The 12,220-nt window shown below is 44.2% G+C and overlaps 1 protein-coding gene across 1 annotated transcript in view; it reads left to right on the top strand.

Annotated features, from left to right (window-relative positions):
* Positions 1–12,220, top strand: part of DCDC2B (doublecortin domain containing 2B) — a 66,629-nt gene that overhangs the window by 5,709 nt on the left and 48,700 nt on the right. The window contains exons 3-5 of the mRNA XM_075334137.1: positions 1,248–1,312; positions 11,800–11,931; positions 12,015–12,149. Of these exons, the coding sequence (XP_075190252.1) occupies positions 1,248–1,312; positions 11,800–11,931; positions 12,015–12,149 (332 nt within the window). The remainder of the gene's footprint in view (positions 1–1,247; positions 1,313–11,799; positions 11,932–12,014; positions 12,150–12,220) is intronic.

The following is a 12,220-nucleotide window of genomic DNA, read 5'->3' as shown; positions in this document are numbered from 1 at the left end:
CATCTGTTGTGCGACACGGGCAAATCGCTGCCCGTGCCGCACAACATCGCCCAGACCCATCACACGTACTTACCTGCCCGGCGACGTCGCTGTGACCGGCGAACCGCCTCCTTTCTAAGGGGGCGGTTCGTTCAGCATCACAGCGACGTCACAGCTGCGTCACTGAACCGCCGCCCAATAGAAGCGGAGGGGCGGAGATGAGCAGGACGTAACATCCCGCCCACCTCCTTCCTTCCAAATAGCGGTCGGGAGGCAGGTAAGGAGAGGTACCTCGTTCCTGCGGTGTCACACGGAGCGATGTGTGCTGCCGCAGGAACGAGGAACAGCTTCGTTACTGCTGCAGTAACGATATTTGGGAATGGACCCCCATATCACCGATGAGCGATTTTGCACGTTTTTGCGACGATGCAAAATTGCTCATAGATGTCACACGCAACGGCATCGCTAATGCGGCCGGATGTGCGTCACAAATTCCGTGAACCCAACGACTTTGCATTAGCGATGTCGTAGTGTGTAAAGCCCCCTTAAGGCATGAGTGTATACACAAACCATCAGAAGGCTTTTTTCTGGAGTGGCGGTCTATTCTCATCACGATAAGTACTACCTTTGGACACAATGATAGGCAGAGATTGGTTTGCAGTCCACTCGCACAACACCATGAAGGGTCCTACATAGGGAAACAGGAAAGTATCCCAGGAGCCATTTTTTTCAACTTAAAAATGCCAAGACACATGATGCTGGTGCCACTGTGAGACACCTGGGTGGCCTAAATATGCTACCATGGCCAGCAGTGTCTCCGGACTTGTCTCCCATCAAGCACATGGCTCAATCTTATAAAGTGATGAATAGTGATCCACGTACTTTTGGGCATACAATGTATATAGCGTACACTTACAAGTTACACATAGTAACAATGTTTCATGTTCTCTGAACCGTTTGCAGTTAGAGTTTGGCCAAAAATTCCCAGAATGTTCCAGTATCTCAAACATTTCCTCCACATATGACCCTTTTACCCTCTCTGCTAGCTGTTCTCACTGTGCATACCAGGATTGTTTTTCCTCTACTTAGAGTCAAAACGTTCAGTTGGGAGAGGTGTGGGAATTGGGTCTGCAGGAAGGGTGTTTAGCTGGTGTCACAGTGTTCAGAGATGAATATATGAAGTGTTCAGGAAGGGCATGCACAAAACATACCAAAATATATTTAATGCTGGTAGAGATATATTCCCACCCTCAACTTTGTTTCCCTAGATCCCTCGCAAACTAAATGTTCCTGGCCGCTGGAGGGAGGAATCTCACCTTCCCTGTATAATTCAGTGAGTACATTCACAAACTTTGAAGGATTAAAGATAAACTTATTTAAAGGTAATCGATCATGTTGAATATGCCTTCCTATCTTCTGAGCAAACTGATATATTTTTGCAGATTTCGTATAATTTGGGTTTTGGTTTATTTTACAGATTCAGTATAACTCTGGGCTTTTTAGTTCAGTAGGTTGTCTTACTGAGTGTCTTACAGCTAAATGTTATACAGTTGAACCCAGAAGTTTACATACACTATCTAAAAAGAATACATCTGCATGTTTTTCTCACTATATGACATGAAATCAGAATAAACCTTTAGGTCAATTAGGATTACCAAAGTTATTGATATTTGCCACATGCCAGAATAATGAGAGAGAGAGTGTGAGTGTGTGTTAAGGCATTTTTATTACTTTCTGCAAAGTCAAAAGCTTACATACATTTCATTAGTATTTGGTGCTATTGGATATCCTTCCAAAAGCTTCTTACAATAGTTGGTAGGAATTTGGGCCCATTCATCCCGGTAGAACTGGTGTAACTGAGCCATATTTGTAGGTCACTGTGCTCACACCTGCCTTTTCAGCTTTGCCCATAAATTTTCAATAGGATTGAGATCAGGGATTTGTGATGGCCACTACAAAACATTGACTTTGTTTTCCTTTAGCCACTTTGTAACCAGTTGGCAGTATGATTTGGGTCATTGTCCATTTGAAAGACCCCTTTCTGCTCATGTTTTAAGTTCCTGGCTGACGTCTTGAAATGTTGCTTCAGTATTGCCACATAATCTTCTTTCCTCAATATGCCATCTATTTTGTGAAGTGCACCAGTCCCTCCTGCAGCAAAACAACCAAGACAAGTTATTAAAAGCTTTTCTTGCTTTTCCAGTCAGGCCAAAGCTGAAAAATCTTGGCCAGTCCTTGATTGACATCTCATGCAGAAGGGTGCGGTTCTCGAATAACCAGAAATGGTTATCAATATCCGAGGTGTCTTCAATGGGCTGTGGTATGTCCCAATACCTTAAAGGTGTTGACCCTTCTCTCCTATTATCCACTTCCATCTGCACTGGGGCAGGTGGGGGTACTGTTGCATGGAAACCCAGATGTTTGCTTACCACTGCCACCCGCTCTGTCTCCATGGCCCACTCTCCTAGCATGGCCAGCATCTGCCTTAACTCAGTTGATCAATCCTCTGCCCTCTGGTTGGCAGTCCTGGGCTGTGGTCCTTTCATGGAGTTGCCCTCCCCCACATCTATACTGACCCCCTCCTGTGGGTGTTCTCTGTCCCACTCCACCAAGCACTGTATTAGGGTCTTCTGGTTTTCCTCTGGCAACCACATTACTCTCTCCCAGAGCCAAGGGCTCTGAGCTCCTAGTTCTTGTGCCTCTTGTAAATGGAATTTGCCATTTCTACTTCTAAGATACCGCTCAGTAACTTTCCCCGGTAAGCTGTCCAGAGATAAGTGATCCCACCGCTGCCACCACTTAAGAAGATCTGAGGCTGTGGGTTGTATTAATCACCCAGGCAGGTTAATGAAGCCTTAAGTTTTATTTACAATAGTCCTTATGCTCCTCCAGATGACGGATATCAACAATTGTCTTTAGGATAGTTCCTCATATCCAAATGACGAATATCACAGCTGTCACACACATATCCAACTACATCCCCTCGTCAGTGTCTTAAGTACCCCAAGCCTCCCCCTGAGAAATGCCCCCCCAATGCTAACTGTGCATTGGTAGAGGTATTTTCCTGAGGCCGAGTGCCTAACCTGGGACTGCATGTGAGAACTTCTGTGGTGAAGGCTCCACTGGGTCTACAATCCCCCTCCACACAATGGGACTAGTGGCTGGGAGAACAATGACTTAATTGAGGTCCCTGAAACACTAATGAGAGTAATGGAATGATTGCTTTACTCTAATTACCAATGTCATGCTTGCCATTTTGTATACCTTAAACTGACAAGCAAGATAATTAAAGCTGAGTGGACCCATAGAAGATCTGTGTGTTCAGCCAGACTTTAGATAAAGTTTTGTTTTGGACCCGAACTTTCCCTGAATCCCATTTGAAGTCACTGATTGGGCAGATCGGTTCTCTGCCCATATACAGCCAGCCATAAACAGCACTTCCGGGGTTTTTTCTTTTTTTTTTTTCTGCACACACTATATCCTATGTCTCTGATTTTACACCCAGTGTGAGATATTTAAACACTGCGAGTGGCTGGCAGTGGGCCGAGCACCTAGCGTAACCAAGCACAGAGATGCTCGCTCTAGTGGTTTGCATACGTAAAGCACCCAAATTCCAAACACTGTTTGTTTTTCTTTTTGTAAAGTCTGTGTTTGGTACCAACAACAAACTTAAGAGTAGTTGTTTACTACTTGGACAACCCCTATTCATTTCCCTTGTTCAAGCCTGTAAAAATAAATAAGCCTACACTCCCTTGCCATGGTTCTAGCGCTGTCTAAAGCTGCGTTTCCTGGGCCCACATGACATTATCACACGTGGGCTTCCCAACCAATCAACGCCCAGCATCTGTCTCACCCACCTTTGGAAATTTAAGCAGGATGTGAGTGCTGCTCAAACATCTGAAGGCAGGGAGAAGGATGCCGGCGCTGATAGGTTGCGGGGCTCCTGTGTCATACCAATGTCACATGGGCCCCAGGAACGCAGCTTCAAATACTGTAGGAACCACAGCTTCCCCATAGGTGAGTATACGCTAATTTAGTTTTACGGGGGCGAACAAGGAGAATGAGAAGGGGTTGTAAAAGCAGTGGACAACACCTTTAATGTTTGGGTTCACTCATCTCTAAAGATAATATCTAATAAAATACAGCAGTGCTCTGTGCTGGAAAAAGCCAGAATCCCTCCGAGCTGTGGACTCCAGTCTGCATCCAATAGTCTTTAGTCTGCAGCCAGCTTCCCACAATTTTCAAATGGGATCAAGTTGTTCTAAAAGTACTGTGACTATATAAGTTTTTTGTTTGCAAGGTCCCTTTAAATTTTAAAGGGAATCGATTGCCAGTTTTTTTCTATGTAATCTGAGCGCAGCATGATGTAGGGGCAGAGACACCGATTTCAGTGATCTATCACTTACTGGGCTGCTTGTTGCAGTTTCAATAAAATAAGTGTTTTATCATCAGGAGATTATCATTAGAGGACTAGCTCTGTCTTGCCATGCAGTCATTCTGCTCTGTCTAACCACATCCCCACCACTGTTTAGCAGTTTTCTACAAATGTACAGTACACCAAGAAAGCTGTCAATCAGTAGTGTGGGTTGGACCATCTATAGAGAACTCAGCATTTAGTGCACTTTTAGACCTGCAGCAGAGACGACGGGGATTTAATCAAACTAGAAAAATTGCCGGCACTTCCTAATTTTATAGTCTGAACTGGTGCATATGTGACGCCCCTGACTCTATCAGGGTGTCACAGGGAACTGTACCCCTGTCTCTTATGCTGCAGAACTCACCCTCCATGGTTCTGGGTTCCTACACACTGGTATTGCTTCCATCAGCACTCAAATCCTAACCACACCTCACACCACGCCCTGTCAGGCACACCAGTGGGTGGTCTAGCTGAAAAAGGGCCACCCGCTTAGGGGTCAGGAAGACTGGTGGGAGGGAGAAAGTCAGTCGAGTAGTAGCTCCCAAACAGTGAGGAGCTGGGAGTAGCAGCTCCCTGAAGTTCAGTAGTAGCCCTCAGAGAGTGAGGAGCTGAGGGAGGTGTAGTTCCCTGTGTGACCTTGGTTGGGTCGCAGACGGTGGTCTGGGATCAGAGGAGTCGGAGACCCAGTCACAGGGTATTGGAAAAGGTTGTATTGACTTAGTTTTGGAGAACGGTTGGCACCAGAAGTCCAGTAACCGGATCGGTAGTGAACACGGCGGAGTACAGGACCCTAGATCAGGGAGTAGCTTCACACAACCTGATAATTCACCTGTGGAGGATAGTCTCTTTATGAACTTTCCCCAAGAGCTCACAGATTGAAAGCCACCAACACAACGAGGGGGATAGGGCTTTCCAGCTTATGCGACTTACAGATATCACAAGTGTCAGCCATCGAGAGCACAACTCCACTATATCACCATAGGGAGCGGGACCCTGACAACTTCAGGCCAAAGGGTCACTTAGGAAAATCTACAAAATTGTGCATAGAGGCAGGCTCCGGACCACTAAGCAGTATCAGTGGGGACGGATACCCAGACGAGCTCCTCCGAGTGGCAGTGGCACCCAGAGACTTGGTTTACTTCTGTGTCAGAGTCTGCTTTATGATTGCACCAACGTCTACACAACCTGAGTGAGTACACTGCACACCCTGCATCCTGCCTGCCTGCATAGCCTGCACAGCGCTATCCACCACTTATCTTCAGAGCCCTGGAGTCTCCCCTACCCGTGGAGGGATCACCATCTGGCTGCACCACTCTATCTCCCCCGGGTACTCCCATCGGCAGCGGTGGTACTCCCCTTACCGCGAACCACGGGTGGCATCACGAACTCTCCCTTGTAAATAATTCCCCCCTTTACATTTGAAGTGGCCGCAAGCCCCCGGGTCCGGAGACCCTCGAGCCACAGCAACCCCGGATCCGAGCAGTTCGACTGCTGTAGGGGTAGCACACATACTGAATATGACATACAATATTCAAAATAGCAATTGCACTCAAGTAAAGGGAAAGAAAAAAACAAGATTTACTTGTGCCCAGACACCACGTCAAGGTGTTACTCTCATCTGGGTCCTACTCTAATTGCTATGCCTCTCTTGTCCAAATTGAACTTTTATATGGGCTAGAATAGAACCTGCAAAAGGAAAATTAAAACACCTGAAATAACTGGGAGGAGTGCGCAGACAAAGGAATCATGTCCTCTGTCTGTGCGCTCCTCCGAGTTATTTCAGGTGTTTTAATTTTCCTTTTGGAGGTTCTATTCTAGCCCATATAAAAGTTCAATTTGGACAAGAGAGGCATAGCAATTAGAGTAGGACCCAGATGAGAGTAACACTTTGACGTGGTCCTTGGCACAAGTAAATTTGGCCACTTTTATTTACTAAGTAACTCATATTTTTCTAAAAAATGTTCATGTTTTCTTGGCAGTAATGCGTATTTATATACCAATGTTCACCATCTACATTCTTGTTTTTTCTTCTTCCCTTTACTTGAGTGCAACTGCTATTTTGGATATTTTAGGGATTTAATTAAAATGACAGCATCTCAACCAATAAATGATAACATAGAGCAGAGATTCTGTTTCCAACAATGTGTCACTTACTAAGCTGTTTGCTTTCATTTCGATAAAATCATTCTTTTCTCTGCTGCAGATCTAGAAATTATACAGAGCTCATGAATAGGCTGGACTACCTGGCAGCAGGTCAAGCATTCTTCTAATGATAATATACTACTGATTAATCAGGGATTTTATCAAAACTACACTAAGCAGCCCAGTAAGTGAAACACTGCTGAAATCAGGAACTCTGCCCCTACGTTTCTCTCAGATTAGGTGTTAAAAATCTGGTGACATATTTCCTTTAAGCAGCAGGACCCTTACCATTACAGGAGTAGAAACTCAGATACAGAAAAGTCTGACATGCCTCCTGCTGTGATTAACACCTCATTGTTAATGTATAATCTTTAAGAGAGCCTGGTGTGGGCGGGTACAGCTCCCTGGGCTCAACACTACATTATTAAGGCTAAAAATTCAGATTGTCTATGAACGGCTGCAGCCAGTAATCTAAGTGATACACCGTTAGATTCAGAATCTCCTGGACAACATCATGCTGTCGTCAGATGAGGTAGCAAAACCTGCTGACAGATTCCCTTTAAATTGCTCTCTGATTACATAGCAAAGTCTGCTGACAGACTTCCTTGAAAGGGACTCTGCCAGCATGGTTCTGCAATGTAATCTGAAGACAGCATGCTGCATGAGTTAAAACATAGAATTTAGTCTTGTGTCTGTTATCTCAGTCTTTTTTTTGTTTACCTGTATTGTTAGTTTAATCTGCTTATCTTTATCATTAGTGGTTCTCAGCAGACCATGAGTTGTAGTCTGACTCTGCCACATCTGCGAATAGCAGCTTCTGTCTATGGAAATGTACACTAAAAGCCTGGTGTGGGTGGGGACAGCTCTACCGATACTGCTACATGCAAAATCTTAAATCTTTCACTGGGTAAGAATGGCTGCACACAGTAATCTAAGTAATACATCATTGAGATCAGGGCCTCTTTGCCTACATCATGCTGCTCTCAGATGAAGTAGCAAAAACATGCTGACAGAGTCCCCTTAAATTGAATCTGTCACCACTTTAACCTTTTTAAGCTGTTAATATGGGCATACAAGCAATAGCATACTGTCTGTATGCCTCATAGCAGATGCCTTGTTGAAATATCATCTTTTATCTCTTTAAGTTTAGGACTTCTTCCAGGCTTTGGGGCGTATGCTGCCTGGAAGATAGCCCTGTCTTGCTTCATTAGCATCGTTTTCACCGCCTACAGTAGTAGCGTCAGTCTGCTTGTGATGTGTAGTTCCTGCTCTGAAATCCCACGCCTCCGTACTAAAAGTTGCAACATTAGCCTGTTGCATTCTGATTTTTAAAACTAGCTGTGTGACTCCCTGGCGCACATGCAGAGTAGTGAATGAAGACAATGCCCATAAGAAGGCGAAACAATATAGGCTAACATTGCAACTTTTAGTGCGCAGGAACTACACATCAGGCCTGAAACACACTTCCGTTAAAAACACGCACGTGCCGCGAGACATGTATTTCCCCTGCGTGTTGTGTGTGGTAAGTACGTGTCTCGGGTACGTGCGGGCCACGTGTGTTCTCCGCATGCTATCCGCGATAGCACACGTAGAACCGGTAGTTTGCATACTCTAGTGGTCCGCGCTGCTGTCCGTGGTGCTGATCCTCGGTCTCCAGCCCATCTGTCTCCCCGCTACTGCCGGCAGCAGTGAAGTGAATATTAAATGAGCGTAATGAGCGGCGGTCGGCAGCAAGAGGCAGCAGCGGCAGAGACAGGAGGGCTGGAGAAGGTGAGTAAATGTTTTTATTGATTTTTCACTGACATGTGGTGTTTTCTCCAGCGCGTGTCAAACGGGACCGCATCCACACTAAACCCTTGTGGTACGGGTGCGGGCCGTGTGACACCCGTGCTGCCGGAGAAAACATGGACATGTCAGCGTGTGGAAAAACGCGCACACGGACACATGTTCCATGTGTTTTTAAGTGTGTGTGCCTGCTACAATAGGGTAGCATTGCTGAACGTGTCTCCGTGCCGCCGGTACGTGCAAAAAATGGCAAACACGTACCGGCGGCACGGATGTGTGTCGGAGGCCTCACAGGAAGACTGTGACAATAATAGGTGGCAAAAATTATGCCAATGAAGCAAGGAGGCAGGGCTATCTTCCGGGTAGCATACACCCCATAGCCAGTAAGAACTCATTAACATAAAGTGATAAAAGATGATATTTCAACAACAAGGCATCTGATATGATGAAGCATACAGGTAAGACCATTTTCTGCATTCTATTTCCTATATTCCCATATTAACAGTTTAAAAAGTTCAATTTGGTGACAGATTCCCTTTAATAGCTTATAAATCCTATGCGTTTGGGTGCCTATCGTTCTAGCTTTTATCTGGGAGTATTGCATATTTACAACTGCGTACATATCCTCAGGAAAGCCTTTACTGCTATTTTCTTTAGTCAAAATAATTCTAAAAATAATGGCATATCCTTGATTAATCAAAAGTCCCATTTTATAATGAAAGTATCATCGTCTAAATGCAATTAATATTAAGGTGACTGGTCAGCTGCTTTATGTTTATTTGAGTGACAACTGTTCCCTCTAGTCTGCCAATATATTAACGCCTTCATGACCTTTGACGTACCTATATGTCACGGTTGGGAAAAAGTTCCCAACCTTTGATGTCTGGGTACTTCAAAGTGGTCAAATGTCCGATAGAGGAACTAAATTTAAAAAAACAAAAAAAAAACAAAACACTTTAAAAAAAATTGTAAAAATATGAAATATCACATAACAAAAAAATTATACCTAGAAATACAAATATTTATGGAAAAACAAAAATAAACAAAGTACACGCTTGGTATCTACCACTATTAGAACAGGAACCTAAAGCGGGCTTTACACGCTACAATTTATCTAACGATGTGTCGGCGGGGTCACGTCGTAAGTGACGCACATCCGGCATCGTTAGTTAAATTGAAGTGTGTGAAACCTCCGTGCGATTGCGATTGAACGTCAAAACGTTCATCGCATTCACAGCGTTCAGTTCCGAAAAATTGAACGTCGGGTTGTTTAATGTTCCCGAGGCAGCACACATCGCAGTGTGTGACACCCCGGGAATGATGAACACAGCTTACCTGCATCCTGCGGCTCCCGCCGGCTATGCGGAAGGAAGGAGGTGGGCGGGATGTTTACGTCCCGCTCATCTCCGCCCCTCCGCTTCTATTGGCCAGCTTCCATGTGACGTCGGTGTGACGCCAAACGTCCCTCCCACTCCAGGAAGTGGATGTTCGCCGCCCACATCGAGGTCGTATGGAGGGGTAAGTACGTGTGACTGCAAATAATCGTTTGTGTGGCTTGTGCAACAAATTGCACGAGCCGCTCAAACGATGGGGGCGTGTGCGATCGCATAGCCATGCAAAAACAATTCTTTTTTTCTATAAAATAGTTTTTGTTGTGCAAAACCAACAAAACATTAACAAAAATATAAATATGGTGAATGGTGTAAAATAAACAAACAAAACGAGAAAATTCTTGAATCGCTGGTTTTTGTTCATTCTGCCTACTAAAAATCAGAATACAAAGCAATCAAAAAACATCATATTTTTTAAAATTATGCCAATAAAAATGTCAACTTGTCCCGCAAAAAAACAAGTCCTCACATGACTCTTACAGAAGAAATATAGAAATATTATAGCTCTCAAAATATGTCAGTGCAAAACTTTTTTTTAAAAGCATTTCTTAAGGCCGCTTTACACGCTGCGATCTCGCTAGCGATATCGCTAGCGTGCTTACCCGCCCCTGTCGGTTGTACGTCATGGGCAAATCGCTGTCCGTGGCGCACAACATCGCTAGTCCCCGTCACACTTCTTACCTGCCTAGCGACGTCGCTGTGACCGGCGAACCGCCTCCTTTCTAAGGGGGTGGTTTGTTCGGCGTCCCAGCGACGTCACTAAGCGGCCGCCTAATCGAAGCAGAGGGGCGGAGATGAGCGGGATGAACATCCAGCCCACCTCCTTCCTTCCTCATTGCGGGCGGCCGCAGGTACGGTGAGGTTCCTCGTTCCTGCGGTGTCACACATAGTTGTTCCTGCGGCAGCACACATCGCTAACAACCTGCTTTCTGCAACAACAACGATATTTGGGAACTGGACAGCGTGTCAACGAGCAACGATAAGGTGAGTATTTTTGCTCATTAGCGGTTGCTCGTACGTTTCACACGCAACGACGTCGCTAACGAGGCCGGATGTGCGCCATGAATTCCGTGACCCCAACGACATCGCGTTAACGATGTCGCTGCGTGTAAAGCGGCCTTTAGAGTGCGATAGTAGCCAAACATAAAAAAATCTAGTATAACTGTAATTGCATCAATCTGAGTTGTATAATCACTTATATTGCATGAGGAATGGCCTAAAAAATAAATAATACCAATTCTTGACCTTCTGTTGATTTGTTTATTCTGCCTCCCAAAGATCACAGTAAGGCTCACCTCACATTTATCCTGCGCTCTACGCTGAGTGCTTTCACCGGGGTTTCCGTGTAAATCTGTGAAACCCAGAAAGAAGATTCCAAAATGGTGTCAGTTCCAAAATAGGGTCACTTGTGGAGGGGTTTCCACTCTTTAGGCACATCACGGGGTCTGCAAACATGGTATGGTGTCTGCTATCGATTCCAGCCGCCACCACATATGGGATATCGACATTCTCAGAAGAAATTACACAACAAATTGTATGGTAATTTATCTCTTGTCACCCTTTTGAAAATGAAACATTTGGGGCTAAATCAACAATTTTATGGGAAACGTTACATTGTTATATTTTCCTTCCACGTTGCTTTAATTCCTGTGAAGTGCCTAAAGGGTTATTAAACTTATTGAATTTTTTTTAGCACTTTGGGAAATGCAGTTTTTAGAATAGTGTCACTTTTGGGTATTTTATGTAATATGGGCCTCTCAAAGTCACTTCAAATGTTATGTAGTCTGTAAAAAAAAAAAATTGGTTTTGTAAAATATGTTGGAAAAATGAGAATTTTCTGATTTCATTATTTTGTGTGACATAAATTTCTGCTCTAAGGGCATAAAAATTAAAAGTTTGAAAATATTGTACTTACGGTAATTTACCACTAACAAAGTAGAATGTGCCACAAAAAATTAATTCAGAATAATTGGCTCATAAAGTGACACTGGTCAGAATTGAACAAAAAGGCCTGGTCAGGAAGGTGAAAACAGGTTGGGGGGGGGGGGAGGTGGTTTTAATCCATTAATTCCTTTTTTTTCCCAGTATTTTTCGAAATGGTGATCTTATGACCCCTCCTATCCGAGTTCTCATACCTCCTAGTATCCTGAAAGAGTGGGAGCTGGTGTTAACATTGCTTACTGAAAAGGCCAACTTATACAATGGAGCTGTAAGAAAGTGAGTGAAGATTGTAGACATAGTAAAGGAACATGTCTTCATGTCCGTATATTGTATAATGCACTAATACTCCGCGTCTTTAGGCTCTCCACTTTAGATGGAGTTTCTATTTCATCTGGATCTGAACTGGTGTCTGGAGAATATTATGTTGCTATTGGATCAGAGAAATATAAATGTCTTCCATACGAGGAACTTTTAAGTCCACCTGGAAGAAACAAGTACAGACGCTTAATTATTTTATAATTTTAAAAATGCTTTGCTTACCCTTATCCATCTGTTCAGCATTATT

This window comes from Anomaloglossus baeobatrachus, chromosome 2, assembly GCF_048569485.1.
Source record: "Anomaloglossus baeobatrachus isolate aAnoBae1 chromosome 2, aAnoBae1.hap1, whole genome shotgun sequence".
In the NCBI taxonomy this organism is placed as follows: domain Eukaryota; kingdom Metazoa; phylum Chordata; class Amphibia; order Anura; family Aromobatidae; genus Anomaloglossus; species Anomaloglossus baeobatrachus.
This window is presented reverse-complemented; position numbering and strand designations above follow the sequence as displayed.